A 24,046-nucleotide genomic window follows, 5' to 3' on the forward strand; every position below is an offset into this window, starting at 1 on the left:
CCAAGCGCAACGGCAGCCGTGTTAGACAGTGGCACAGACAAGCAGTCGGTTGGCAACGCCGATGGTGTGATCGCGCCCTCACTGGCTGAAACAGACCGCCCATTGGGCCCGCCCCGTCGAATTAAGCGCTGCGGGGACCCTGATATGCTGTGGGCGTAGTCAGTGGCTAATGACGCCGTTTCCATCGTCCTTAAGGTAGGTCCCTGAGATTTAGCCAAGTTGCTACATATAGTTCTAGCGCGGCTGCCCAAAAAAAAAAAAAAAAAAAAAAAAAAAAAAAAAAAAGGCAAGAAAACAGTTTAGCGCTTGCTTTTACGGCGGCTACGCGCTTGCTTCCTACCCAAATAACGTTAAATATACCGCCATAGCTCAGACCATCCTTGCATGGCGAAGTCAGGGTTTATGGCTGGATGGTTCGCGATGTGGCGCGATGTTCCCGAACCGGATTCCGGGTCTGCCTAGTTACTTTTGTACGTCATATGCCGTTAACAGTTTGACTAAGCTCCCTGAAGTACTGCAAATTTTGCGAACGAGAGGTTCGGCTGGAGTAAGGTGGACTTCGTTTTCTAAGGCACTGCTGAAGGCCGAGTATGTATCCCATCCCCTCCCCTTCAGCTGCCTGGGCTGGAATCGCCCCGGTCGATTTCCAACAGGGTGTGGCCAGGCACCGGAACCACCTCCCAACGGTGCTGAACTGAGACAAAAGATCATTTTACTGTGGGCTGGGAGAATTTTGACGAGGCCCTTACGTTTAGCCAAGCTTCCATCTGACGGAGCAGCTCCATAGATCACCTGCCACATCTCAGCCAACACGTCACTGGTACCGTACACGAATGTTACCGGGATAAAACCGCAAGCAAGCTGCACATCATGGACCGCCGAACCCTGGGAGCCTTTACAGTCGGACTAGGCTACGCCGGGATTCCAGCTGTGAGCTCTAATCTGCAAAGGGGACGTGGGCGCGGGGATGGCGGTTTGGGCCGAAGCATCTGTCAAAGTAGATCGGTGGGGGTAAAGCCTAGTTTTGACAACGGCAAGGGCGACAGGCTCGCCCCCCCCCGGCCCTCATTTATTCGCGGGGTTGGTGCGCATCATGCCCTGTCGCGTTGGCGAAAGAAGGGTGTATGCGTATGTGGAGACGTCTAGATGGAAAGATGGGCTTGGAATGACCGGACGGCGTGGGAAAGGGCCGTCAAAGTTATCAGCCGCTTATCGGACAGGCGGTACATTTTATAAACGAAGTATCCTTCCAGTGCAGTGTCATGTTTTACAGTTACACGTTCAGTGTTGCACGGCACCGATGTCTCGTGGTCAGCGAAAAGCTGCCCCACTCGGAGTTGATGGGAAAAATGGGCAGGTGGCGGGCCAAGACACGAGAACCTCTCCGAACTGTTAAATTTGTCAGAGCACAAACACTCTCCGCCGCCGACGCACAGAATAGAATGCCTGTGCGCGGCGAGAGACCCGGGCTTGCAGCCGGCGCATGTCAGGAGAGATTGCACTACGAATAATAACGTAGTTGCCGCGCCGTGGCCAGGTCAACAGGAGGACTGAGTGCCTTGTCTCGGTCCCTCAATCAGCTCAAACGGGCCTGCACGTGTAATTCGGACGCGACCCGGCGATCCTGGTCGATGAGAAGAACCCGCAACCGCAGGGGGCCAGGCAAAGAGAGAGCAAACATGAGATTCCTCCGATCGGGTGATTGGCCCCAGTCCCCCCATGGTCGCTTCGCTGGGCATTTATTTTTTTCACCTAGCGCACGAATACCCGGTTGTTGCTTCGCGCACCTGTCCATATGTGAGACGGGATTCATCGCGTGCCTCCGAAGCGGACACCCCGCAGCTCTTGAATTTGCCTCTAGTTGTTAGCTTCTCCATGCGGAAACCAACGCCTGGACACCACTCAAACATCTCGGGCTCTGTTCTGCCCCCACGATACCCTACCGTAGATCCAGCTAAGGGACATGATATGCTGACACTTCTCTGTCTGTTCGCTGAACCAACGCCCGCAAAATAACAGTATCTAGGATTAATGATAAGTAATTCCAAGAGATCCAGCTCGGGAACCGAAGTTGGCTGCGGGCATGCCAAGAAATGAAATAGCCACCCGTGGGTTGTAGCCTCAGGCATCTTAGCGGTCCTGGTCCCGCTGCTGCGAGGCGCTGAAGATTGGGGAAGAGGACCAGACCGCAAAAAACCAGCTCCGCCTGCTCAGTCTGATCCCTATTCACCCAGCCTCTCGCCATCAAGGCACGGCGAGCATCGGTCTTCACACCTTCTCTCCGTTCTCCCAACAATCGTTTACCACGGCCGAGTTGTACATCCGCCTTTTATCCCTCTCCAGCATTCATCCTCGCCCCCCTACAGCACGGCAATCGATTTCGAGCGCTCCCATTCTCGAAGTCATTGGTCGCGGCTGAGGCATTTGGCGAGGACCAACTCGATTCGCCGCCCATCAATCGGCCTGACCTTCTCCAGGCCGCCATTGAAACGCCCAAAACGCGGCCCTCGGATTCTTTCTATCGCCTTGCTTACCTTGAGCTTTCATTATCACTCTCAGTCTATCCGTTCTCCATCCGTCGTCGGCGTCAGTCTGCGTGCTCAAACGTTGGGGGCGTTGACGCTTAGCGAGTTTCGCCCTTTTCCCCGAGTCCGCTGAACAAGAGTCGGGTACGCTGCGCCTGCCCGACCCCATCCTCCTCCTCTTACGAATGCATAAACTGTCAAAAGCTGTTTCATTCCCTAACGCATCTTTTTTTAATTACGCAGACACGGCCACATAACACCCGACTGCCGTACAAGTCGCGCGAAGCCACCGGTTCGCCTGCTCGCCGCCCGTCTCCCCTGTCTTGTGCCTACCTCGTGCTTCGTGGAGGCGAGCCAAGATGAGGGAAGCAAACTTCAGCATTCCCAATGTCAACAAGGCATCGGTAGGCATCACCACAGCCCTGTATGACCGGCGGGCGCTCGATTGCACATCGACCTTGCCCTTGATTAATTCGCTAAACCACCTCGCCTACCTCACCACGTCATCGGCTCGCATTCGCGACATCCTAACCGTCGATGGCGGCATCGAGAAGCTCGTCTGCATCCTGAAACAGGGACGCAGCAAGGACATGATGGACATGTGGAAATGGAACCTGGCCTTTCAGTGCGTTGTCAACATAGGCGTTAGGGGCACAGAGGCTGTCCGGACCCGGGTTGTCGAGGCCGACATGGTCCCCGTGATCGCCACCATCCTCGACAACTACATCAAAGTCATCGAAAGGGTCCGCGAAAAGGCCGAGGAAGCCAAGAAGTCGGACCATCACCGTCACCGAATCGGCGGAAGCAGTCGTGTGCACAAATCGTCCAGTTTCTCGTCAAGGTCCGGAAACCTTGATGTGGACCAAAGAACTTTCCGCCGGCAAGCCCCGCCACCATCGATTGATGTGTCTGCTGCCCTGGCCGGCCCGTCCGCGGCGGTGGTCCATTCCAATGCCGATGCGACACCGACCGCTCCGCAGTTTCAGGTGACTCCTCCCCCGGACCGGACTCCCTTGACCGCCAGCCGTCCCCACCACCATCTCAGCAGCAGGCCGCAGGAGTCGTCCCGCCACACTCTTCTCTCTCCTGCCCCCCAGTCGGCACAATCACTCGCGCCTACCGTGCCATCTATGGACGCAGCCGACGGCTTCGTCAGACCTATTCGGGACACCGATCGCCTTACAGGCATACTACCTTTCTCTCGGCCGGCAATGACATCGCAGCCGGCTTCGCCTACGACTCCCCTACCGCCGCCGCAGCTTCGGTCTCCCACTGTGCGGCCCGCTTCCATGCTTGCCCCTACGGGTCGATCCCGAAGACGACCCTCGATCCGTCATCAGCACTCAAGCGCCGCCGAGCCCGATGACTTGAATGTCGAGGGCACCGCCTCCGATGAAGCCCCAGACGCCGAGATGTCCGGGACAGGGGACATTCAACCAGAAGTCGGTGTCCAGGAGATCACAGTGGAAGACGGAGACAGCATTATGGCGGGTGGTGCGATCGAACTGGCCACTCCCACCGTTTCCGAGACCCAGGAAGCCGGGACTTTCAATATTACACACCAAGGCCCGGATGGCAGCGCTACCACTAACAATGCCCCAACACCTGTTCCCACCATTGGCTTGTCCCCTAATCGGCCAACCTTGGTGAGCCCGCCGCAGCCGAGCTTGCCAAACGCGAGCGTCCCGCGCTACCTACTCGATCGGCAACTCAGCCCGAACCCGCAGCTACTCGCCGCCATGCCTCGGGAAGAAGACGTCCTGATGTCACTGCAGCTTCTGGCATATGTCTCAAAGTATTGCAACCTCAGGAAGTACTTCCAGAGGAGCCACCTGGTTCCAAAGCTCAAGATTGGCAAGGAAATTCAGCTTCTCGACGGCGCTGATCCGGTGGCGCTCGAAGCTGAATTGGAAGAAGAGGACGAAACGTGTGAGGAGGAGTACACATTGCCCAACGACCTCAACATCTTCCCGCTGGTAGAGAAGTTCACGGTCCGGTATCACAGCACCGACATGCAGTACTGGGCTGGGGTAGTTATGAGAAACCTGTGCCGGAAGGACGACACGCGCGGAGGCATCCGGCAGTGCGCCTACTACCAGTGCGGCAAGTGGGAAGAGTTCCCTCGGCAATTCGCAAAATGCCGCCGGTGCCGGCGGACCAAATACTGCAGCAAGGAGTGCCAGAAAAGTGCGTGGGCATATCATCGTCACTGGTGCATCGCCGCGACGCAATGATATACGGGAAAACGCTTGTTGGGAAACCGTGGTCGTTCTTGATACCCCCCGGGCTTTTGTTTTTTTCATGGATCCTCCCCGGGATACCCCTTTGCATGGCGTTATTCCATAATGTCTACTGGCAAAATTCTCTACTTGGTCGGCTCCGAGCGCGCGGCATGGCGAAGCACAGCACACAGCATATCATCTCTACCGGCACACAACCACACATACAACATACATAACTCCCCCGGCATGGCATGGATGGCGTTGCACGATACCACGAGGATTCGGATGGGTCCTCGGCCATTTTCAGACACTGTCTTGGCTCTTTTGTCCTCTTTCCTTACTAGTAAATCATGGATTGCGTACACTCACACATCACACATACTCAGCGGTTCACAGGTGCCACTCGATGTTTGTTTACCTTTGTGACTTGTATCCACCAGCCGGGGAGATCAGTGGGATGGGACAGGGGAACGCGGGGCAGCCGGCCTTACGCCAGTATCTTGGATTGAGATGTTTCTTTCTTTGTTTTCTTCTTTTTTTTGGGTTGCGTGTCTGTGGCTGTAGCTGTGGTTGTGGTTGTGGCATTATACCTGGCATGCTAGGTGAAACTTTTTTTTTAGCACTCGGCAATACCAGGGCTGGCGTTCTTGCTCTTTGGTTCTCTCCTTCTTGGTCTTGTGGGGTTCCTCTTTTTTGGTTCTTGATGATACGATTGAATTCGTGTTCTCCTTTCTGTTCTTCATGTTACTGGATTGATGACATGATATATTATGGCATGGAGTGAAATGAAAGCATCCTGTTTTTTCTTCTCTAGCTCTCCTCGTCGTCGTCCTCGTCCTATCTGTAGTGTCTGTCTGAGGTATTTGGCAGTACATAAGGTTATTTTGGATCAAATTGTGTCCCCCCTCTCGATTTCTATGTGCTTCTCCACAAGACGTATTATGTGGCGATGTCTTCCTTGGTTGGGCACTTGGTCCGTGAGCTGTCTGTAGTATGTATGTCTGACAGGGTCAAAATGATGATCAATGAAGAGATGACGCGCTGGCTCTCTATGTACATGTGCCGATAGCGCCCGAATTCGATCTTGGGTTTCGATAACCGACGTATCTGTGAACGATACATCAAGGAGTATCAAACACCGAGACGAGAGAAGATAGTTACTAGAGTTGACTAAGCTTGAATCATTGGTCCCGCGAATCCGGCACCGGCACATTTCCCCCTGAATTTCCCTGTTCCCGTAGTCTTTGTTTTCCCAGGGCATGTGGGACGGAGGCGAGACAATAGGGAGGTCCGTTTGTCTGTCTCAACTATGCGCTCTGCTTCTCGAGATTGACGAGGATCCTTTGTGACCTCATCGGAACAAAGGAGTTCCCCATCCAGCTCATATCCTCTTCTGCCCTCGCTACGCTTTAGGTATTACGGTGGCTGTTCACCAAGTTCATCCCAAGCCCAGTGGGTCAACGCTCGGTTATTGTGCGCGTAAAGCCCATTACGTGGCAAGCAACTACAAACAACCTTGCCTTTTTTCCTTATCGACATATGCGTGGCCGACTCGATAATGACCATTTTGCGCCAAGTGCTAAGCCCACCTCGCGAGGATAGTAGCATTCAACGGATATACATAACACCTCGACCGAGAGAATTCAGACGATCTCCGTTCATCCACCTCTACCTCTTCCCGGCCATCGCCTTCCGCCGGCTCTTGCCCAACCGCGGCGCCTTCCCATGCTTCTTACCACCGCCGGCGGCCCCTCCACCGGTCTTCATCCGCTTGGCGCTGAAACCGCTCAGGTCGCCCGAGGACATGGCATCGCCCGACTTGGCGAAGCGCTTCTTGCCGCCGAAGCCGTACTTGGCATCCTTCTTTTGCCGCTTGGCGTTGGGCGGGCCGTGCTCCCCGGCGGAGCGCTTCTTGGACTTGTTCGAGTGCGACGCGAGCTCGTTGTCGACGGCTACGTCGAAGAGGTCGTCCGCTTCGTGGGCGCCCAGGGCGGAGGAGCCGCCTTCTTGACGTTCTGCAGCAAAGTTAGTATGTTTGGGGGTGGGGCAGGCGGAAGGGAGAGTTCTTTGGTAGGAGGATTAACGGGAACGAGCAGTGGGTGATGGACGTACTCCGCTTGAGCAAGTTGATCTTGTCGAGCGTTTCGCGCTTCTGCTTAGCGCGCTCCTGCTGCTTCTGCACCTGGACCTGCTTGCCAAACTTTTTCAGGTCGCGCTGCTTGCGCGCCTCGGCGGCCGCCTTCTTGGCCGTCGCCTCCTCAACTAGCTTCGCCTTGACCTTCTCCATGGTCGCGTCGCTCCGCACGGTCTCGGCGAAGTAATCCGTCGGCCGTGTGAACGGGACGCCCTCCTTGCGTAGCAGCATGCGGCCTTGCCGCGCCGCCTCGAGCGACTGGTTCATGAAGGCAATCTCACGCTGGAGGTCGTCCTCGATGGAGGGGATCGACTCCTCGGTCCGCTTGGACGAGACGACTGATTGGTGGAAGGCGAAGGGGACGGTTTTGGGGTTGGTATCGAGGGCGATGCGCCGCAGGGCGGCGAGCAGGCCTTCTTTGTTGTAGATTGTTTGGCGCGTGCGGGTGCCGGCCGCGATGTTTTCTTCGTCTTCTTCGTCGAGGTCGGTGAGCTCGTCTACGTCAATCTCTTCTTCCTCGCCATCCTCAGCTTCCTCCTCGTCATCGTCTTCTTTCCCCCTGTCGTCTCCTCCTCCATCAGACTCGAGCTCTGATTCCGAGTCGGAGTCGTCTATCGCCGCGATGTCGATGCCTCCTTGCTCCCCCTCGTCCTCGCTCTCATCTGAGCCGTCATCCTCGTCGCTTGATTCTCCGCCATTTGCCTTTCTTTTGTCTAGTCTGCTTCCATTGCTCTTTGGCACCGCCTCCTCGTCGCTGTCGCTGTCCTCGTCCTCGTCCTCCCACTCTTCCTCCTTGTCCTCAACCACCTTCTCCGTCACCGGCTCGTTGCTCTTCCTCCTGTCGGCTTTTAGTTTGTTTGATTTGTTTTTCGTAGTTGCTTGCTTCGCCTTGGGCCCTGTCTTGTGGGATTGTGCCGCGCCTTTCTTCGCCATTTTTGCTGTTGGTGGGGACGATGAATTGGATTGATTGAGGACTTGCAGCTTTGCGCCTCCGAAACTTTTTTTTGGCTGGTTGCTGCGATTGAGCGATAAGCTAAGATAATGGGTGGGGCAGAGCAGCCTTGCTCCAGATACATAACCCTAACCCACTTACACCCAGCCAGTCGTGCAAGGCCACAGGACATCAGATATGGATTTCTTTTCCCATGCGTATCTTTTTCCATTTTCCCCACACATCATATTGTATTAACCATCCTGCCCCAATTCGGCTTGGTTTTTACCGAGGTGATGCCTACTCTGTGTCTTCTTGAATCGACGCTTCAATGACTGGTTGCCTGCAAGCGTAGATAACCAAGGGAGTGAAGTAGGAGGCTTCGCGTTACATAAAGCCTTTCCCTAGAGGGTTACCTAGGGAAGAATCAACAGATTATAGCATGGACACACCCAGAAGGCCGCTGCGCTGGGACTTTCTCTAAGCTGATTTTGCACAACGGCGACTACACCGGCAAAGTCGGGCATCTCAATACCCCGAATACTCGCAGTTGCAATCACAGTCATGCATGGGACAAGTGAGAGGTGCATCAATCGGCCTCGGTTCTTATATACGAATCGAATCCTCCCGTAAAAAGAACAACGGCCTGGAGAAGAAGAAGAGAAAAAAAAGAAAAGATACGCACATCAACTTCCAAACTTCCCTCCCGTCACTGATTCCATCCCCAACTTCCACCTCCCAATCCCAAAAAGTGATCATGAAAAGTATATACAATTTCTCCAAGAAACATTGGAACGCTCCCAAACCACGCTCTCCACCTGTCTCATCACAAAACGCCCATCAGATCCCACCACGTCTCTCTCTCACACTGACCCTCCCCAAAATGAGACAAGAAGGTCGCGAGTCTCCCAATCCCATTACCGGCATTGGGGAAGGTGTGCGAGGAGGAGGAGGAAGATTGGTAGTGGTGGTGCTGATGAAGGCAGACCGGAGAAGAAGAGAGAGTCGAGTTTGGTTTCGAAGTCTGGTTGTATGTACTGCCGCCAAAGCTGGTCCGGGTCCAGGGTCAAGCGTGATGAGGCGGGAATGGTTCGAAAAGGGAAATGCCGAGAAGGGGGAAGGCTTGTTGAGTGTGGTTGTATGTATGTCATTTGCTCTTTCTTTCCTTTTCCATTTCTGGCTGTGCTTTGTTGTGAAAAAAGTGTGCGCACTGAGAAGTGAAGAGGTAAAAGGGTATGTGGTTAAAGTGAGGCCGATGATGGTGTCTGGGGTTGGCAAACGAAGACACAACGAGACATGCTTCCTCGTCCTGAAGGCTTCGACAGCTCATGTCCTGAAGGAGAGCCAGAGCTGGGAAGAGGCTTCATGATATTGGCAGAGGAGACGGAGGAAAAGATTTGTCGAGTCAGATGGGTAGAGGCCGAAAGGACCCTCTTCCTCATGCTGACTGGTGGGATGTCTCATGTGATCTAAGTGCCGGATTCCCCAGATTTGTCACTTTACATGACAATGCAGTAGGGGTTGGCAGCGGTCTTGGGGACCTGGACTTGAGTAGTGGAAGGCATGTTGATTGTTGTGTTGGGTTGTTCTGTGTAATGCAGAAGACGTTGTTAGGGGTGGTGAGAAGAAGTCGGTTTGATGTCGGGAGAGATGCAGGTTTATATCCTCTTTCTTCCCCCAGTAAAACTCCATGAGACGGTGCTGTTGGTCAGGCTTTCTTACTATTCTCGCCGCTGTCAAGTCTCCCGGAGAGAGGGGGGGAGAGAATGGAGACCGGTGTGAGCCCTTAGTATTCTTTGATACCTTGCCCCTGAGGAGACGCGGCAAAAAACATGCAATAAAAGGGACCAGTCTCGTTCAAAGTCTGGTAGCGGGCTCATAGTATTGTGCTCTTAATATTGTTCTCCAAGGGACAAGGGGTTACTGATGAAGAATGAAGCCTTCTAGACCTCCAAGACAAGGATGGAAAATGGGTAACCCTGGAATCGCCAGAGATCATTGGCCTTTGGATCCTTTCATTTGTTCTCCTTCATAAAATTGAAAGCATAGCAGTTGGCGATAACGATACGGTGGCGTTGAACTTAGCATTGTGGCCTCCTGACCCCTTAGTATTGTTTATCCCGCGCCGATTGCCACCCAACCACTATCCCGCAAGTCAAGCGCTGTGCCCGCAAAAGTTGGCCAACAAAGCATAGATGCACACCACCATATAGTAATGAAACTCATAAGCCATCCGTTCCCGCGCCGGCAAACTTTCTAGAACCCGCTGCCGTCAGCGAGCGCTTCGTCCCGCCGACGGGCCACGTGAAAGGGGTGTAGACACCAAGCTTCGCCGAGCGTCTAGGACATCATTATTCTCCCAATGCGGCCTAGAACCGAGTAAAAGGAAGCCTGTTTTTGTCAGAAGGTGCGGGTTGCGGCAAGGTGCGAAAGGGTGAAAAGAAGCCAGGGCGGGAGCGAAGATAACGAAAAAGAGAGACAACGGTAATACCAAGAAAGTAACCTCGTCGAAGAAAGCAGGGGGGAAGCGAGGAAGCCAAAACAGGGCGAGAAAGATCCTGAGCGAGACTCACCACTTCCCCCTGAGGGTGATCACCACCCAGCTTGCGCCCGTCTCATCCACCTCCTTCTCCACATTGCTGTTGAAGCAAATTGCGCTCATGATGCCGTCGCCAAACTTCTCGTTCAGGACCGCTTTGAACGCATACCCGTAGTTCTGTACGATCTCGTACAGCCTGTAAATCAGCGGCTCGACGGGGGGCATGGGCCCCGCGCGGCCACGGTCGGGGAAGCCCATCATCTGGGTGGCAATTTGCTCCAGGGGGACGCCGAGCAGGCTCGACAGCTTATCGACATCCTCGGGCGAGGCCTGTGCTTGGCCGTAGAAGAGTGCGGCCACAGCCACCTCGCTCCGGCCAAGGTGCTGGGCAATGGCCTCAAAAGTGAGACCCTTTTGGGTCTTGGCGTCGAATAGAGTTGCCGAGTAGGAAGGGAGGCGGCTGATGATGGAAGACTTGCCTTTTGTTAGTGGCATTTGCTTTCTCTCCGTATTGATGTACCTACATCGAGGGAAGCGAGTCTCTGTTGGTCTGCCATTTTGGACGGTTGATGAGTGTTGCCTCTTGGCTCTCTCCTTGAAAACTGTAAACGTGTGTGCAGAGTAGAATGATGCGGGTGAGATAGACCCTTTTTCTTTTCACCTCTCTAACAACTCGTCTTATAGCAGCAATCACCCCTCCCCTCTTCCCCCTCTCCACTCCATGCTTGGTACTGATGTGCGGGACGTCATGGCTGCTAGCAGGTGGGGACCCCGCCGGCTGGCGCTGCGGATGAATATGTATCCCCGCAGGAGATAAACCGGAGACTCGGGAACCTGGAAGCTTGGGGCGGGGCTGCACCAAGGAGCCATCTTTTCCTGCAGCACAGGGTAGATATCGCAGTCACAGCCATCTTTCTGTGTGTCATGGAATCTTGGCTCTCAAATTCAGGACTCTGTACTCGTCTGGCTAACCGCAAGAGACACTCCGGTCCGGTGCCGGCAATTACGCCGGCTTGCCGGCCACCTTCGGGATCCGCAGCCTCCGCCCAGCCAAGGGAAGCGTCATGCTTCTCCAACTCATGGCATTGGCCGATTAGAAGGTGCCCGGCGCCGTCCAGTCCTCCCTCGTGGCAGCATGCAAATCATCGACATTAAGCATATCAATTCCCTCCTCGACGAGAACCTTCCAGATGTTATTCCTCACATGGATCGGCCATGGAGGCAGCTCCCAGTACCGCGCTTTGAGCCCCCGGTTGTGGGCTTCGCGTAGATGGGACCTGATCTTCTCTAGTTGCTTATCAGTCGGCGACCCCTTCCACCACACAGCCCCAATAGCTTTCCAGAAGGAAGTGCTTGCGTAATATGAGTTGGTCGAATTAAATGCCGAGTCCTCGAGGCGGTCCAGAGGCGCATCGAAGAAGGCGTCCCGGTAGGTCGAGTTTGCGATTATCTGGTCAAAGGGCGTGTTGCCCGTCCCAACCACGGTGATAGGGCGCCGATGGAATTGGTCATTCTCGACGTAGCTGAGCCACCCTCTCTCGCGTAGGGGCGCAAGCTGCTCCATGACCCATGGCCATGTTTCCGCGCCGCCAGTTTTGAGGTCGACCAAGAGGACCAGAGTTTGCGACGGGTCTGTGTCGAAGACGCCGTTATTAGTTCCGTCGTAGAATTCTGTTTTCGGATTCTGTCTAGTCAAGATATCGACCAGAGGGTTGATGTAGAGCGACTGGAATGTCCGGTTTGACTGTAACGAGGCCGTATCGTGGCCGACGAGAAGGTCGCCATTCCGGAGCCACACATCTGCTTCGACCCCGGTACAGCCAGCATATATCGCTGAGAACAACGGGACCTTGCGCCAATAGTCGTTGTGGGAGTGGCAAGGAACGGGCACCACGTCTCGAAGGAAGTCGGTAGGGTACCACGCTAAACCCTCAGTGCCGGTGCCTGGCTTGCCCCAGTCGGCAAAGGGGTCCTCCTTGCTACTGCGTCCGCGCAGGGCAGGTTGCCTTGCTTGGCCGACAACGGTTAGCGCTATGATTAACGCCCTAGCACATTAAGTCAGTATGGCGGAGGCAATCCAAGGGCTGTCTGCCGTACAATGTTGCCAGGCCACATAGAATGCCATATACGCGCCACGGCCGCTCCGTCGTCGGTTTCTGCTGTCGAATTCGGACGGCATCGCGTTGCGCCAAATCGCCTCCCGCCTCCACATCCCCGGGGACGGCGACGTATTTGACATTGAGTCCCGACTTGGACTCACCATAGCTCCGGAAAAACATGGTCGACTAGATAGTTGATGAAATATTGTCAAGAGCTTTGGGTCCTTAACCACCGCGCCTCGCTCTTATTATCAGGAGGGCCAAGCCAAGGCGGACCGGCTGATGACGGCGGGTGGCAGGGGCCGGCCGCGCCGGTGATTCACCCCTTCACCAGACCCACCGAATGCCGATACGGCACGTCTCACGTGGCGCAGCTGAAGATCCCATTTGCGAAGATCCGGCACCATGAGAAAAGTTGTGCTGGCGCGTATTAGCTGGCGCGTATTTGCTGGGCAGTACATACATCAAGGCCGATTACGCTGAGCGACATGACATGAGCCGAGAGAACTTCCCATTTTAGTGTACACGCGGTGCTGCTGAGAAGTGAGTTTTTGAATGCAGAGATTTGAGTACGATGCAAGATCTTCATGGCCTGACTACGTCTGCGTTCCGCGATGCTCACGCTGAAATTTAGCGCTAAATTTACATACTCCATATGTGCGATTCCAGCGTTCCGTCCCTTGACGGGGACGGGATGAACCCAACGATACACTGGAGCTTCGACTGGCGGGGTCCGCCATCCAAGCACAGGTTCAACGCACAATTCTACTGGATCCACATGGGTTATCTTATCTGAGCTGGTGGGGAAATTTTCTGACTTGTGAGCACCCGTCGCCGCCGGGTTCCAGACAAACTGCGCAAGAGAGAGATTCGACAAGCGTAAAGCCGCTCGGAGGACCAGTTGCACACCATGCCGCACAAACATACCCGACGAGAGAAGGATGAGTCAACGTAAGCGAATTTCTTATGCGGGCTCTGCCAATTGCATCATCTAATAATGGAGCAGCTTCAACCTCCCTCCAACCCAAATAGCAAAACCGCTCCCGCCAACGATCAGCTCCAAGAAGGGTGCTGCGGCCCAAAAGAAAGCCAATGAACTTCAGAAACAGAGCGGCCAGAAAAGGAAACGCGGCGGCGCTGACACGGACGATGCGCCACGCGCCTTCAAGCGGATCATGGCCTTGACGAGCGGGAAGAAGCCAAGATCGGGCCTAGACAACGGCGACGCGCCCGAGAAGAAAGTCAAGGGCAAATCCAAGGCAGCCGGCAAGAATGGGACGGGCTCGGCTTCTTCAAACCCTACACTAGCCTCCACAGATGAACTCAAAATCAGGCCTGGCGAGCGGCTCTCGGAGTTCAGCCACCGGGTGGATGCGGCGTTGCCCGTCAGCGGGCTAGTTAATAAGACGGTCAAGAACGGCAAGGACCCCCTCGGGCTCAAAGTAAGGAGGACCAAGAAGGAGAAGAAGGTGCACAACATGTACGCCGAGTGGCGCGAGATTGACAGGAAGGTCAAGGAGAGGAGGGAGGAGGAGCTCGAGTTGGCTGAGGAGCGCGAGATGGAGAATGAGGCGCTCGGGGTCTCGTGGAAGCTCGAGCTCGAGGCGCGGGGGAAGAAGAAGAAGGGGAAGAGAGCCAAGTATATTGGTGAAGAGGCCGGGCCGGAGGGGGACCCTTGGGCGGAGATTGTCAAGAAGAGGGGCGAGGCCAAGGTTGGCATCAACGACGTTGCGCAGGCGCCGCCTGAACTGAAGCTGCCCAAAAAGAACCTCCTTGTTCGCGGTGCAGCGGTGGCCGTTGAGGATATCCCCAAGGCTGCGGGCAGTCTTCGGCAGAGAGAGGAGCTGCAGGGCATTCGGCAAGAGGTGGTGGCTTCATACAGGAAGATGATGAGTGAAAGGCGGCCGGCGGTGGGTACCTGAGAGAGCCGGACGTGATCTAGAGAATCCACTACATTATGCCCAAATATAAGGACTCTGGTCTGACAGGCCGGTTTTGCATCTGAGCGCCCGGCGGTGAGTTGAATGCGAAAGCAGCTGCCCGCTGCCAACACAGCACCTCAGGTGCGTTCTTGGTGATGCGCTTCCATGTGAATGAATCCGAACCGCGAATTCGATGTTCGTTCTGGTGGGGTTATAAAAGACGAAGCGTTTCCGAACTTTGATGGCCTGCGGCAAGCACCGTCTGTGTCCCTCAGCTGTGCAAATACGTACCTCCACACCCCACCTTTGAGTGACCCCTCTGCCCCTCTGCCCCTCCGCCAAAACCCAAAATCCTGTCGTTTCTGCGCCGCCGCCGCATCTTCTCAATTCTGCTACCATAAAATAACGAAGCACCAGCGTTCGACTCCAACATCGACTCACAATCAGCGAAATTTTCCCATCTCAACGATGAGACGGGTTGCGTCGCCATAATGAGCGGAGCTGGTCTCGAGGTCCTCTTGGAGGGCCTGATTCCCGAGATCGCGTATTCTGGAGAGAAAGGTGAGTCTGCAACTCCCTCAGATCCCTCTGACTCTGCTCTATTCGGTTTGCTTTGACAACACCCTCGTACACGAGTAGTGTTATTCTTCCCGCTGTCTGTGTATCTGTAACTGGGCGATGCCTGTACGCTGCTGACGCTTTCGATGTTTTGTTTCTTTTACCGTCCCTCAAACTCAATTCCCTGGAGCTCTGCAAGTGCAGCTCTGCGATTGGCCGCAAAGGGCAATGCTGCGTGGATGCCGCCAAGTAAAAGATAAAGCTAACATAGTGCGACGAAGGAATACCAATATCTGAATTGCTGAAGATCGTTCGGCAGTACCACCTGAGTCTCGTCCCTAGGCAAGATGCGACAGCGCTCGGTGACGGCGGCCCCAGGGGGTTGCCCGGGCCGGATGAGCCCGCCAGCCTCGAGGCATCTCTCTCGGAAGCCGAGATGGCATCGGCTCGCTGGGCTTGGGATTGGCTACGTTCTCGTCCGCAGATCCTCATCAACGGCAACAAGCGATGGAACCGCCTCGAGTTGAACGAGGCGCTTGCCTTGCCCGAGGCTGGAATAGTCGATGGTGTGGAAGCCACTGCACCAGGAGAAGCATCATCCAGCACGGCTGCCTGCCAGCAGGCGAAGGGGAAGAAGTCTAAAAAGGCACTTACGACACGACCCAGGATTCACCCCTCCGAAGACCTCGTCTGGCAGACGCTGACTCGTCATGGGGTCGACTACAAGCGCGTGCCCGCGCTCGAATGGGCCTGTTTGCAGGGGATCGCGACGGCTAGGGCCGAAGGCATCCTCCAAAGCGATCTCCGCCGCTTGGTCGACCAAGACAAACGCTCTCTGCCGAAGCGGACTGACTCTCTCGCCCGGAAAGGCTACATCGCCAAGAGAACAGTTGTCGTGCAGAAGATGAAGACCAGCAGACTGTGGTTGATTGACTTTGCCCCCCCTCTCGTTGAAGAAGAGACATGCGGGCTCGACCTGTCGCCCGAGACGCTGAGTAAGGACACGGAGCCAGTTCCCTGGCATCAGCGCTGGACCGGAAACAACATCGACATGGATGCCCTTGGCAGGACCGTTGTCGGCGTTGTCAAGGCTTGGACCGTCATCCGATACTCGGACTTGAGATCCAAAATGGGGGTCTCAGGTAAACGATGGCAGATGAAGACGCTGGCGAAGAATTGCCAGCGTTTGGTCGACATGGGAGTGTTCAAATACACTGCTGCTTCGTTCCCAGGCTCATCGCGCAAGGTGTTCAAGGACTGCCTGAAGTTTGTGAGGGAACCCAGTGCAGAAGAATGGGACAAATTCCTCGCGACGGGAAAGAAGACGTCCCAATATTCGGATCCCACCCGGCATCGCGTGCCGAAGCCCAACGCGCTTGCGCTCTATGACAAATCGGGAGACGATGGGCAGAAGAACGGTGATGACCGGTCGAAGCTGAAGCGCATCTTCAGCGGCTGGGCACCGGAGAAACCTATCGCCCAGAGTGTTTTTGAGGTCATCCGGAGTGCTGGCCCCGAAGGGGCTTCGAACCCTCAAGTCAGCGTGGCCACAGTCGGCTACCAACATCGGCGATATCTTTCGAGTTATCTTACGAAGGTGGCTGAAACCAAACAGCCGCCGCACCTCAAGAAATTCCAAGTCGTTAGCAAGCTAGTGCGTACAGGCAAGACATCTGCCTACATGTTTTCGGCGCCAGGGGCGGACTCCGCGGCAGATCGGGATGTCGAATCTAAAATAGATGAGGAAGGCGGCTCATTCGATCACACCAGCACTAATCTATATGGTTTCGGATCTGTTCGACCTAAAGCATTTTATGAGGGTCAAGATCTCTCGCTATCGGCCCTATCTCAGCTTGCCAGGAAATCAAGGCCGTTCTCCAGACGGAAACTCCAGGCTGTTGCCCGACTAAGGAGGACAGCTGGAACAGACCCTGCTCCAGAAACTGCTTTGGATGTAGATGCCGAGATGGCCGATCAGGGAGAGCATTCTTCTGAGACCGGACGTGACCAACATTCCAAGCGCGGTTTCGACGAGGCTTTCGGCGATGACGAGGTCGCTGAGCTTGAAATGGTTGGGCATGCTCAGAGCGCTCAGAAGCCTTCTGAGAGGCTAACTGGCGCTTTTATCGGGGTCCCCCATTCACTCGACCAGAAACCCGCGCAGCCCGGCGCTCCTAGAAAATCACTCGTCGTAACGTTCAAGTCAGAGAAACTCAAAGAGGCTGGTGACCCGCCGGCCCCAACGCCAGCAGCAGCTTTTACACCTGCCAACGAAGTCAACCAGCTTCCCGTTGATGCCGTCGCAGAGCCGAAGAGCGAAGACCCCGTGTTGGCTGTCCGGTACAATGGGGTCGCCGGCAAGTTACGGCTCAGCCACTCAGACAACGCCCTCTACTTTGTCAGGAGCGGTAGAGGAGCTAAGAAGCCTGTCACTATCCCCATCAACGACAATATAGAGGAAGTAGCCATACAGGATGCTCCGGGTGGTGATGGCCAGAGTTTAGTTTTCGTGATGACAGCCCAGGACGATGCGCCGTCCCGGGACCACAGCTTTATCTTCGACAACGATGACAGTGAGAGTCGAGACAAGGCTGAAACAGTTCAGCGAGAAGTCATGAAGATGAAGACTCCCAGCGGCCCTGAGCCCGAACCTATGCCGGTCCCCGATGGGGGGCCGGCTGCGCTAGATGATATCGCAGTTGGCACTGTTCCGGCGAGGTCCGGGTCTACACGCGGCAGGGGGCGTGGCCGTGGAGGTGCCCGGGGACGAAGCCGAAAAGGACAAGCGCCTTCCGGGGGAGGGAAACCATACGTGTGCGCGACATGCGGCGGCTCGTGGAAGAACGATATTGGGCTCAAATACCACTTGGAGAAAGCTCAGGTTCCCTGTAATCCCAACTTCGACCCTGCTTCGGTGCTTGAGCGCTCCCGGAAACGCCGCAAGCTCTCTCCGCCCCCACCAGCCTCTTCCGCAAATTCTGAAGCGGGAGATGAAGAAACTACGGGCCGCTCGCGGCGGGCAAGGAGTACGCGGAAATCCCTTAGGGATGCCGCTCGTCCGCCACTGAAGATTCGCGCCGGTTTGCGGTCAACGCAAGACGGCGCTCACCAGTTTCGAGGTCTCGATCTCACCGATGATCGCCCCGCAGAATTACTACCGGACCGGGTCCCCGAACGGTTCAGGCGGATATCGAGGGTGACGCCGGTGCGGCTGGTTAAGGCTACTACCGACCGGCGGCTTGGCCCAGGAGTTGGGGATGGTGTTTTCGATGCAGAATACTCCATCGGCAAGGGAACTGGGACGTTGTCGGATAGCAATGCTCGCCCTTCCACGCCCGTCGGCACAATCCCATGCGCTGAACCTACCATCAACGCAAAGGGTGATTCATCTCAGGCTGTCCCCGTGGTAAAAGAGGCGGCCCCTACCATCCCACTTGCAGATCATGACCAGTCACAGCCATTGGCTCCTTTACCAACTCCGGGAGCGGTATCTGTGAAGGCGTCAGCCTCCCGAACTCTTGATGCTGTGCCCCAAGCTACTTATGCCTCTGGCAATACGCCGTCATTGCATGAACCTGGGGACGAGTTCAGCCTGCCGCTCAGTGGCGGTACTCTTGTACGGGATGGGCACTGGAGCCCCTCGCCATCGATGGGCGTGTTTCCTGTGGCCGGTCAGTCAGAGCCGCCGCAAAATGGCTATCCGGAGCCTCCTCCTCCAGAGGACGGGCTGGGAACATGGCCGTCTCGGATTGGGCCAGGTAACCATGAACAACCAGTCACTAAGCCTTTTGTGCCGTCCTCAAACTATGTGCGCATGGCGACAGACGCAAAGAGACGAACGGCCCAGGCATTCGACATCATAAACCATCTCCTAGACAACAACTGCGGCGTGTTCCCGGGAGACAAGGCTCTATTCTACGCTCTGACGAAGGTATTCCTAAAGGAATTCAGGAACCAGATGCCTCCCACCTGGAAGAACTGCCACAGTGCGGTCAAGGCGCTCGAGACTCGCAAGCTGGCTACCCTCCATACCCACATGCTGAAAACAGAGAGGGGAAGGCTGCAGACATGCACCTTGCTAATCAGAACCGGCGTAGACCCGGCCGGGATGATTCCTACCGTCATGAAACAAAAGATGCGTGAAGCGTATCCTGGCATCTACATCCCACCTGCGTTTTCCCCAACGCAGGAAGAGCTCGCTCTGTTGCAAGAGCTCGACAAGAAGGCCCCGAGCCCCGAGAAAGAAACGAAGCCGAATGCGAATGGCCAGAAGTTTCGTAGCAGGCGAAAGATTGATGACATCGAAGTCTTCAATGCGCCTTACTACACCCAGAGTGCCCCTGCAGTTGGAGCTAAGAAAGACCCGCTCTGGATTCGGGAGTCTGAGCAGCTGCCCGAGGATGGTTTTGGTAGCCGGAAGCGGTCGGCTGTCGATGAATCGCCCTCTGCCGGCCCCATCCAAAAGCGCGCAAGGACTGGTCTCCAGGGAACTCCGACAGGACTAAGGTCCTCGGGGTTCGAGAACCAGTATGAAGACGATATACCTGTAGATCCTGAAATCATGGGCCCCGTCTTTGATCCAACATCGCCTTCACATAGCCGCTCTCGGCAAGGAGATGGGCCCTTTCAGGAGGATGCTTATGAAGAGTTCGGCGAGGGCAGTCCGTCTGCTAGAAAGCCTGGCTCAGATGCCCGGCGCAAGCGTAGGACGTCATCGGCTTTTCTAGGTGACGGGTCGGCCGCATGGGACAAAGATCCGCCGTCTGTGGTCGAGGCAATCAGAGCGTACAGTCTTTTGCCTTCGATGGGGCCACGCAGGGCACGCAGGCTGTCTGTCACACCTAAGACGCTCGGTAAACTACCGCCGGAGCTTGGTAAACTTAGAAATCCCGGTTTAGCTAGTCTACCTGCCTCTTTTTTCGGCAACGTCAAGCGCGGCGGGCCTATGCAGCCAATTCCAGCCGAGGTTCAGTTTTTGGGCCCGAACACTCACCTCGAGGACGGCGCAGAAGAGGATGAAGGCGGCCACGGCCGGATCCGGTCTCCGAGCCCGTTAAGCAGCGAGGACAGTCCTGAGGAGAGTAGAGTTGAGGAATCGGAGACGACCAGTGAGCCGAGACTTGAAGAACCGAAGAAGTTCAGATTCGTCTTGCCCTCTGTACTTAAAGATTCGTCAAAGGGCTCTTGGTCGACTCTTGGGGCAGTGTTCTTCGAGCATTACGATACCAGCTTCACCCTGGACGGTTGGATGCCCAGCCGCAAGTGGCTTTTAGCCCAGAACCTCCCCTCCAGCGCAGAGGAAATGGCTCAGAGCCAGGGAGTCGGGAAGACCAGAATGCACCTATGGGCTGACAAGCAATATGGCAAGTTCTGCTCCCTGGTCAACCGGTGCGCAGCATGGGAGCAGTCGCGGGTCGGCTCAGCGCTGATGAAAGGCGGTACTGTGGCACCCAGTTACATCTTCATCAACGTGTCTCCGCCGTGGTCAAGGGCGAACGCGAAGTCGGTCAACCTGAAGTGGTCTGACGAAACCCAATTCGACCTTGAGACTCTCGCTTACGAAGATCTGGAGGAGGATGAGTACGATGACGTCGTGTTTGTGGACGACAGTCCGGAGGACGTCGACAGAGACGCGGAGCAGCCGCTGAAGAAGCGTCGCATCCCGAGAACGGAAGGAGCTCAGGTACGGAGAGCGCAGGGCAGGCCTCCGAAGCTCAAGCTGCAAGCTACCAAGACGATGCGTGAGCACACGGCCTATCCGAAGACGGCGGACGATTTTCTGAGGGTCCCCGGCGATGGGAACGAAGAGCTCGCCTGGTCCAGCGAGAACGTTCGGTTGACCGCGTTTATCGTTGTTACTACCTTGCTGGGTGGTGTCGATAGGGTCGTGGATTGGGGCTTAATGCTGAGGCTTATGCCTGATCAAACGTGAGTTGATCGTGGCCAAACCTTTCATGAATCAAGACTGAAAAAATGAACAGGATCAGCCAGCTCCGGCATTACTGGTGTGGCTTAAAGAAGGATCGCCAATCGACAATCGTCAGCTTGACGGAGAAGTTCCGGCGTGCGTTCCTCAAGGCGTACGAGAACAACGAGATCCCGCCCATCAACTTTGACGACGTCCTATCCTACGACTGGAAAGGCTTGATCAAATGGACGATCAATCTTGATGGGACCGAGCGACGAACGCTCCCGGCATCGCGCAAGGCCTTGGAGGAGAATTTCACTTTGCGCAAGTTTAAACATGGGAACCGCGAATGGAGAGAGGCATACTACCACCCGCAAAGGTCTGTCTTCAACAAGTTCCAGGACGCGACATCTGAAGCCCTGGCCTTCTCGGTGGACAACGTCACGGACCCAAAGCAGAACACCGACATGATCGTAGCCATGTCTTGGACGCGGTCCTTGTGCGTAACACCTGTCGAGGCCTACTCAGCCGAGGCTGTCCTTCACAGGCGAAACAGCCTGTACCCCGACCGCAGCAAAATGGAGATTACCGAGTTGATCATTAAGGGGGTCGACCAACTCCAGCGACTGGGCGTCATCTCCAAGTCATCGTCCAAATGGTCCAACGGCCGCCGGTGGCGGTTCAACACGCGTGTACTGGACTCCCTCGAGAAGGCGGCCCAGCAAGAGAAATTCGCCAAGGCCGTCCAGTTCAAAAGGGAACTCGACCGGGCCTTCCGGGAGGCCGAAGCCAAGGGCCAAGAAAGGAAGAAGCGCGTCACGTATATTACCAACGACGGTATGATCATGGCGCTGCTAAACATGCAAGCCAACGGCCGCATCCAGGTCGAGACGACGGGCCAACCCAACGTGCCAATGGGTCACGAGCCGGGAAACTACGAGACGCGCAAGTACACCAAAAAGTACCTCCACTTCCGGCTGGACCTGGTGCCCACAGAAACGTACATCTATGATGATGACGAGGGGGGCTTGCTTGCGGACTTGCGGGCACGCATCAAAGCTGCGCCACCGCCGACCAAGGGCCCCGGGGGCGCCGTGCCGGTCTGGTGCGACGTCTTTGGCAAGGTCGACGCCGACAGATGGCTCAAGTACCTTAGCGCGGTGCTGGTCACGCTCGCGTCGCGCGGGTCAATGCGAGCCGAAGAGCTGGTCAAGACGCTCAAGCCAGTGATTATGGTCTTTGAAGCCGAGCTGGTGATGCGCTGGGCCGAGGGCCTGGGGCTACTGAAGGCGCAGCTGGAGGGCACGGCGCTGGCGGTCATGGAGTGGTGGTGGATCGCCGTCGAGACGCAGAGGGAGGCGCTGATGGCCGTCAGGCAGAGGAAGTCGTTGCCTTCGGGACGGCCGCAGAGGGTTGTTGACGGGGAGGTTGTGTAAAGGGGTTGGGTGCGAGATTGGGCGGGAAACGGGGGAGTTGTTCACTGGCGTTTTTTATTTTGGTCGGTTTACTTTATCTCTTGTTGAGATCCAACAAAATGGATAGGAAAATGGAGGTGGGGGTTGCGGGGTGACTAGAGATCGGAGCTTTGGAGTCGTCGGCGATGCTTGATATTTACTCTATACCCCCCTTTACGAACTGTACAATAGCGTCGACAGGGAGTTACATAAGGGGATCGTCTTGCAAAATAGAAAGCGGATTATAACTTTTCTACGCTTTAGTCTAGGGCATCGAGAAGCAGGATGTTCTACAACCTCTTTGGACTCAAATTTGTCAATCATATCCGACAGACTGCTGAATCTAGCCGACTGTCAAAAGGGTACAGGTAAACGAAAGGCGAGCTGCTAGGTAACTGTTGGATAAAAATCCCGTGCTCGGAATGTTGACCGCCAACGTTACCTAAGTCAGTCGTGTTGTTTTCTGGGGTGGTCCCTGTTCCTACACAGCACCGAGGCGGTTGAGGACTCTGGGCCCTAACCAGGCTCTATGTGGGTGGCACAGGTCTTGGTGGTTCCCCGCATGATGCATGCGGTCGGTGATGCGGTCGGAATGGTCTAGGGTATGCACGGCATGCGCCTGGCGGTACTGGAAGGACGACTCGGAGACGATACCGGAAGGAGGGGAGGGGAGGGGGGGGGGGGGTCCGCGGATGTGGTAGGGTTGCGGACGATTTTCCCGTTGAAGCAAGCAGGACACACGAAATCCGTGGCTGGAATGACTTTGCGCTATCAACGTCTGCCTCGGCTGTTTTGTTTTTGTTGTGTTCACGATAGAATCTACTTCAGACATGCGAGCATAGAAGGGACGTCGTCGTCGTTGCTGTCTGAGGAGGAATGGACACTTAGGTGGTGACTATTGCCACGACCACGCTATCCCATTGGCAGAAAACGCAAGAATCATGAAAATCCGGGTGCGAAGGGGAAACTCCAGTCCGGACGTGCTACTGCTCTGGCCTTCCAAACCGCACGTTGTTTCTGAAACTCCGGGCCTTGCGGCAATGACAAATGAAAATCTTGGTTGGGACTTCCGCTTTCAGCTCCCCTCGCTATCGCCCCGCTAGCACTTGTCCTCGTAGCGATGACGGGCTGCGGCACAGGCACAGGACTGGGCTGGAAACGTGGTCGACGTCATCCACATGTGCCATCTCGAGGATCACAAGTCTGAGCTATCAAATCCCGGTGGATGAAGCGTAAGCGGCTGCAACCCCCGTATCTGTGCACTGCGAGCCGCGCCTCGCTTCCAGCGCAGCTATATCTAAGAAGTCGCAGCGACTCTTCTTCTCGGTTGATCATCACCCCTTCGCCAAACTCCGTCCGTCCCTCGCGGGCTGGCACTGTAGCAAGGGCCCTGTCAAGCTGAGCAAATTCGACCGATCGGTCGGGCCGGCCGAGCTTCGGTGTGGGGCCAAGACCCTTGCCCACCTACTTGGTTGCAGCTGTCTCGCAGCACGCTGCCCACCTTAACGAAACAGGGCATTCTGCCACGTTCCCAAAAAGCAAACATCACTCACAAGGTGCATCGTACCGAGGAAATCCCCTAGTCCCTGCAGACCGACTCCGTGATTGGCAGATGTGCAACCGGCCCCAGAGCCTCGAACCATGATCGCCGCGGTTGAGTCTTTTCTTTTGCACTGTGCCCGTTGGCCCAGCCGGCCTTGACCCTGTCGGCTGGACGGGATGGAACTCGCAGCTTGCTTCAGCTGGTAGCATCT

At 55.7% G+C, this 24,046-nt stretch overlaps 6 protein-coding genes across 6 annotated transcripts; 3 read left to right on the plus strand and 3 right to left on the minus strand.

The window, feature by feature from the left end:
* Positions 1–2,884: 2,884 nt before the first annotated feature.
* MFIFM68171_04339 (MYND-type zinc finger protein samB) lies at positions 2,885–4,759 on the plus strand (the record flags this gene model as incomplete). The annotated part of the gene is made up of 1 exon (XM_071059759.1): positions 2,885–4,759. The coding sequence occupies one exon, from the start codon at positions 2,885–2,887 to the stop codon at positions 4,757–4,759; it is 1,875 nt and encodes a 624-aa protein (XP_070915860.1).
* Positions 4,760–6,415: 1,656 nt separating this feature from the next.
* Positions 6,416–7,814, minus strand: ebp2 (rRNA-processing protein EBP2; the record flags this gene model as incomplete). The annotated part of the gene is made up of 2 exons (XM_071059760.1): positions 6,416–6,762; positions 6,860–7,814. 2 exons carry the CDS (start codon positions 7,812–7,814, stop codon positions 6,416–6,418), a joined length of 1,302 nt encoding a protein of 433 aa, XP_070915861.1.
* A 2,367-nt stretch (positions 7,815–10,181) lies between these two features.
* cyn1 (Cyanate hydratase) lies at positions 10,182–10,908 on the minus strand (the record flags this gene model as incomplete). The annotated part of the gene is made up of 3 exons (XM_071059761.1): positions 10,182–10,203; positions 10,386–10,825; positions 10,876–10,908. The coding sequence occupies 3 exons, from the start codon at positions 10,906–10,908 to the stop codon at positions 10,182–10,184; spliced, it is 495 nt and encodes a 164-aa protein (XP_070915862.1).
* A 536-nt stretch (positions 10,909–11,444) lies between these two features.
* On the minus strand, positions 11,445–12,630 carry MFIFM68171_04342 (Altered inheritance of mitochondria protein 6; the record flags this gene model as incomplete). The annotated part of the gene is made up of 2 exons (XM_071059762.1): positions 11,445–12,396; positions 12,449–12,630. The coding sequence occupies 2 exons, from the start codon at positions 12,628–12,630 to the stop codon at positions 11,445–11,447; spliced, it is 1,134 nt and encodes a 377-aa protein (XP_070915863.1).
* A 730-nt stretch (positions 12,631–13,360) lies between these two features.
* On the plus strand, positions 13,361–14,372 carry MFIFM68171_04343 (Urease accessory protein UreD; the record flags this gene model as incomplete). The annotated part of the gene is made up of 2 exons (XM_071059763.1): positions 13,361–13,401; positions 13,457–14,372. The coding sequence occupies 2 exons, from the start codon at positions 13,361–13,363 to the stop codon at positions 14,370–14,372; spliced, it is 957 nt and encodes a 318-aa protein (XP_070915864.1).
* A 491-nt stretch (positions 14,373–14,863) lies between these two features.
* On the plus strand, positions 14,864–22,274 carry MFIFM68171_04344 (Transcription factor tau subunit sfc3; the record flags this gene model as incomplete). Its single annotated transcript, XM_071059764.1, has 3 exons — positions 14,864–14,933; positions 15,212–20,858; positions 20,912–22,274. The coding sequence occupies 3 exons, from the start codon at positions 14,864–14,866 to the stop codon at positions 22,272–22,274; spliced, it is 7,080 nt and encodes a 2,359-aa protein (XP_070915865.1).
* Positions 22,275–24,046: the final 1,772 nt, after the last annotated feature.

The sequence above is a fragment of the Madurella fahalii genome, assembly GCF_045866475.1.
Source record: "Madurella fahalii IFM 68171 DNA, scaffold_2, whole genome shotgun sequence".
Taxonomy (NCBI): Eukaryota; Fungi; Ascomycota; class Sordariomycetes; order Sordariales; genus Madurella; species Madurella fahalii.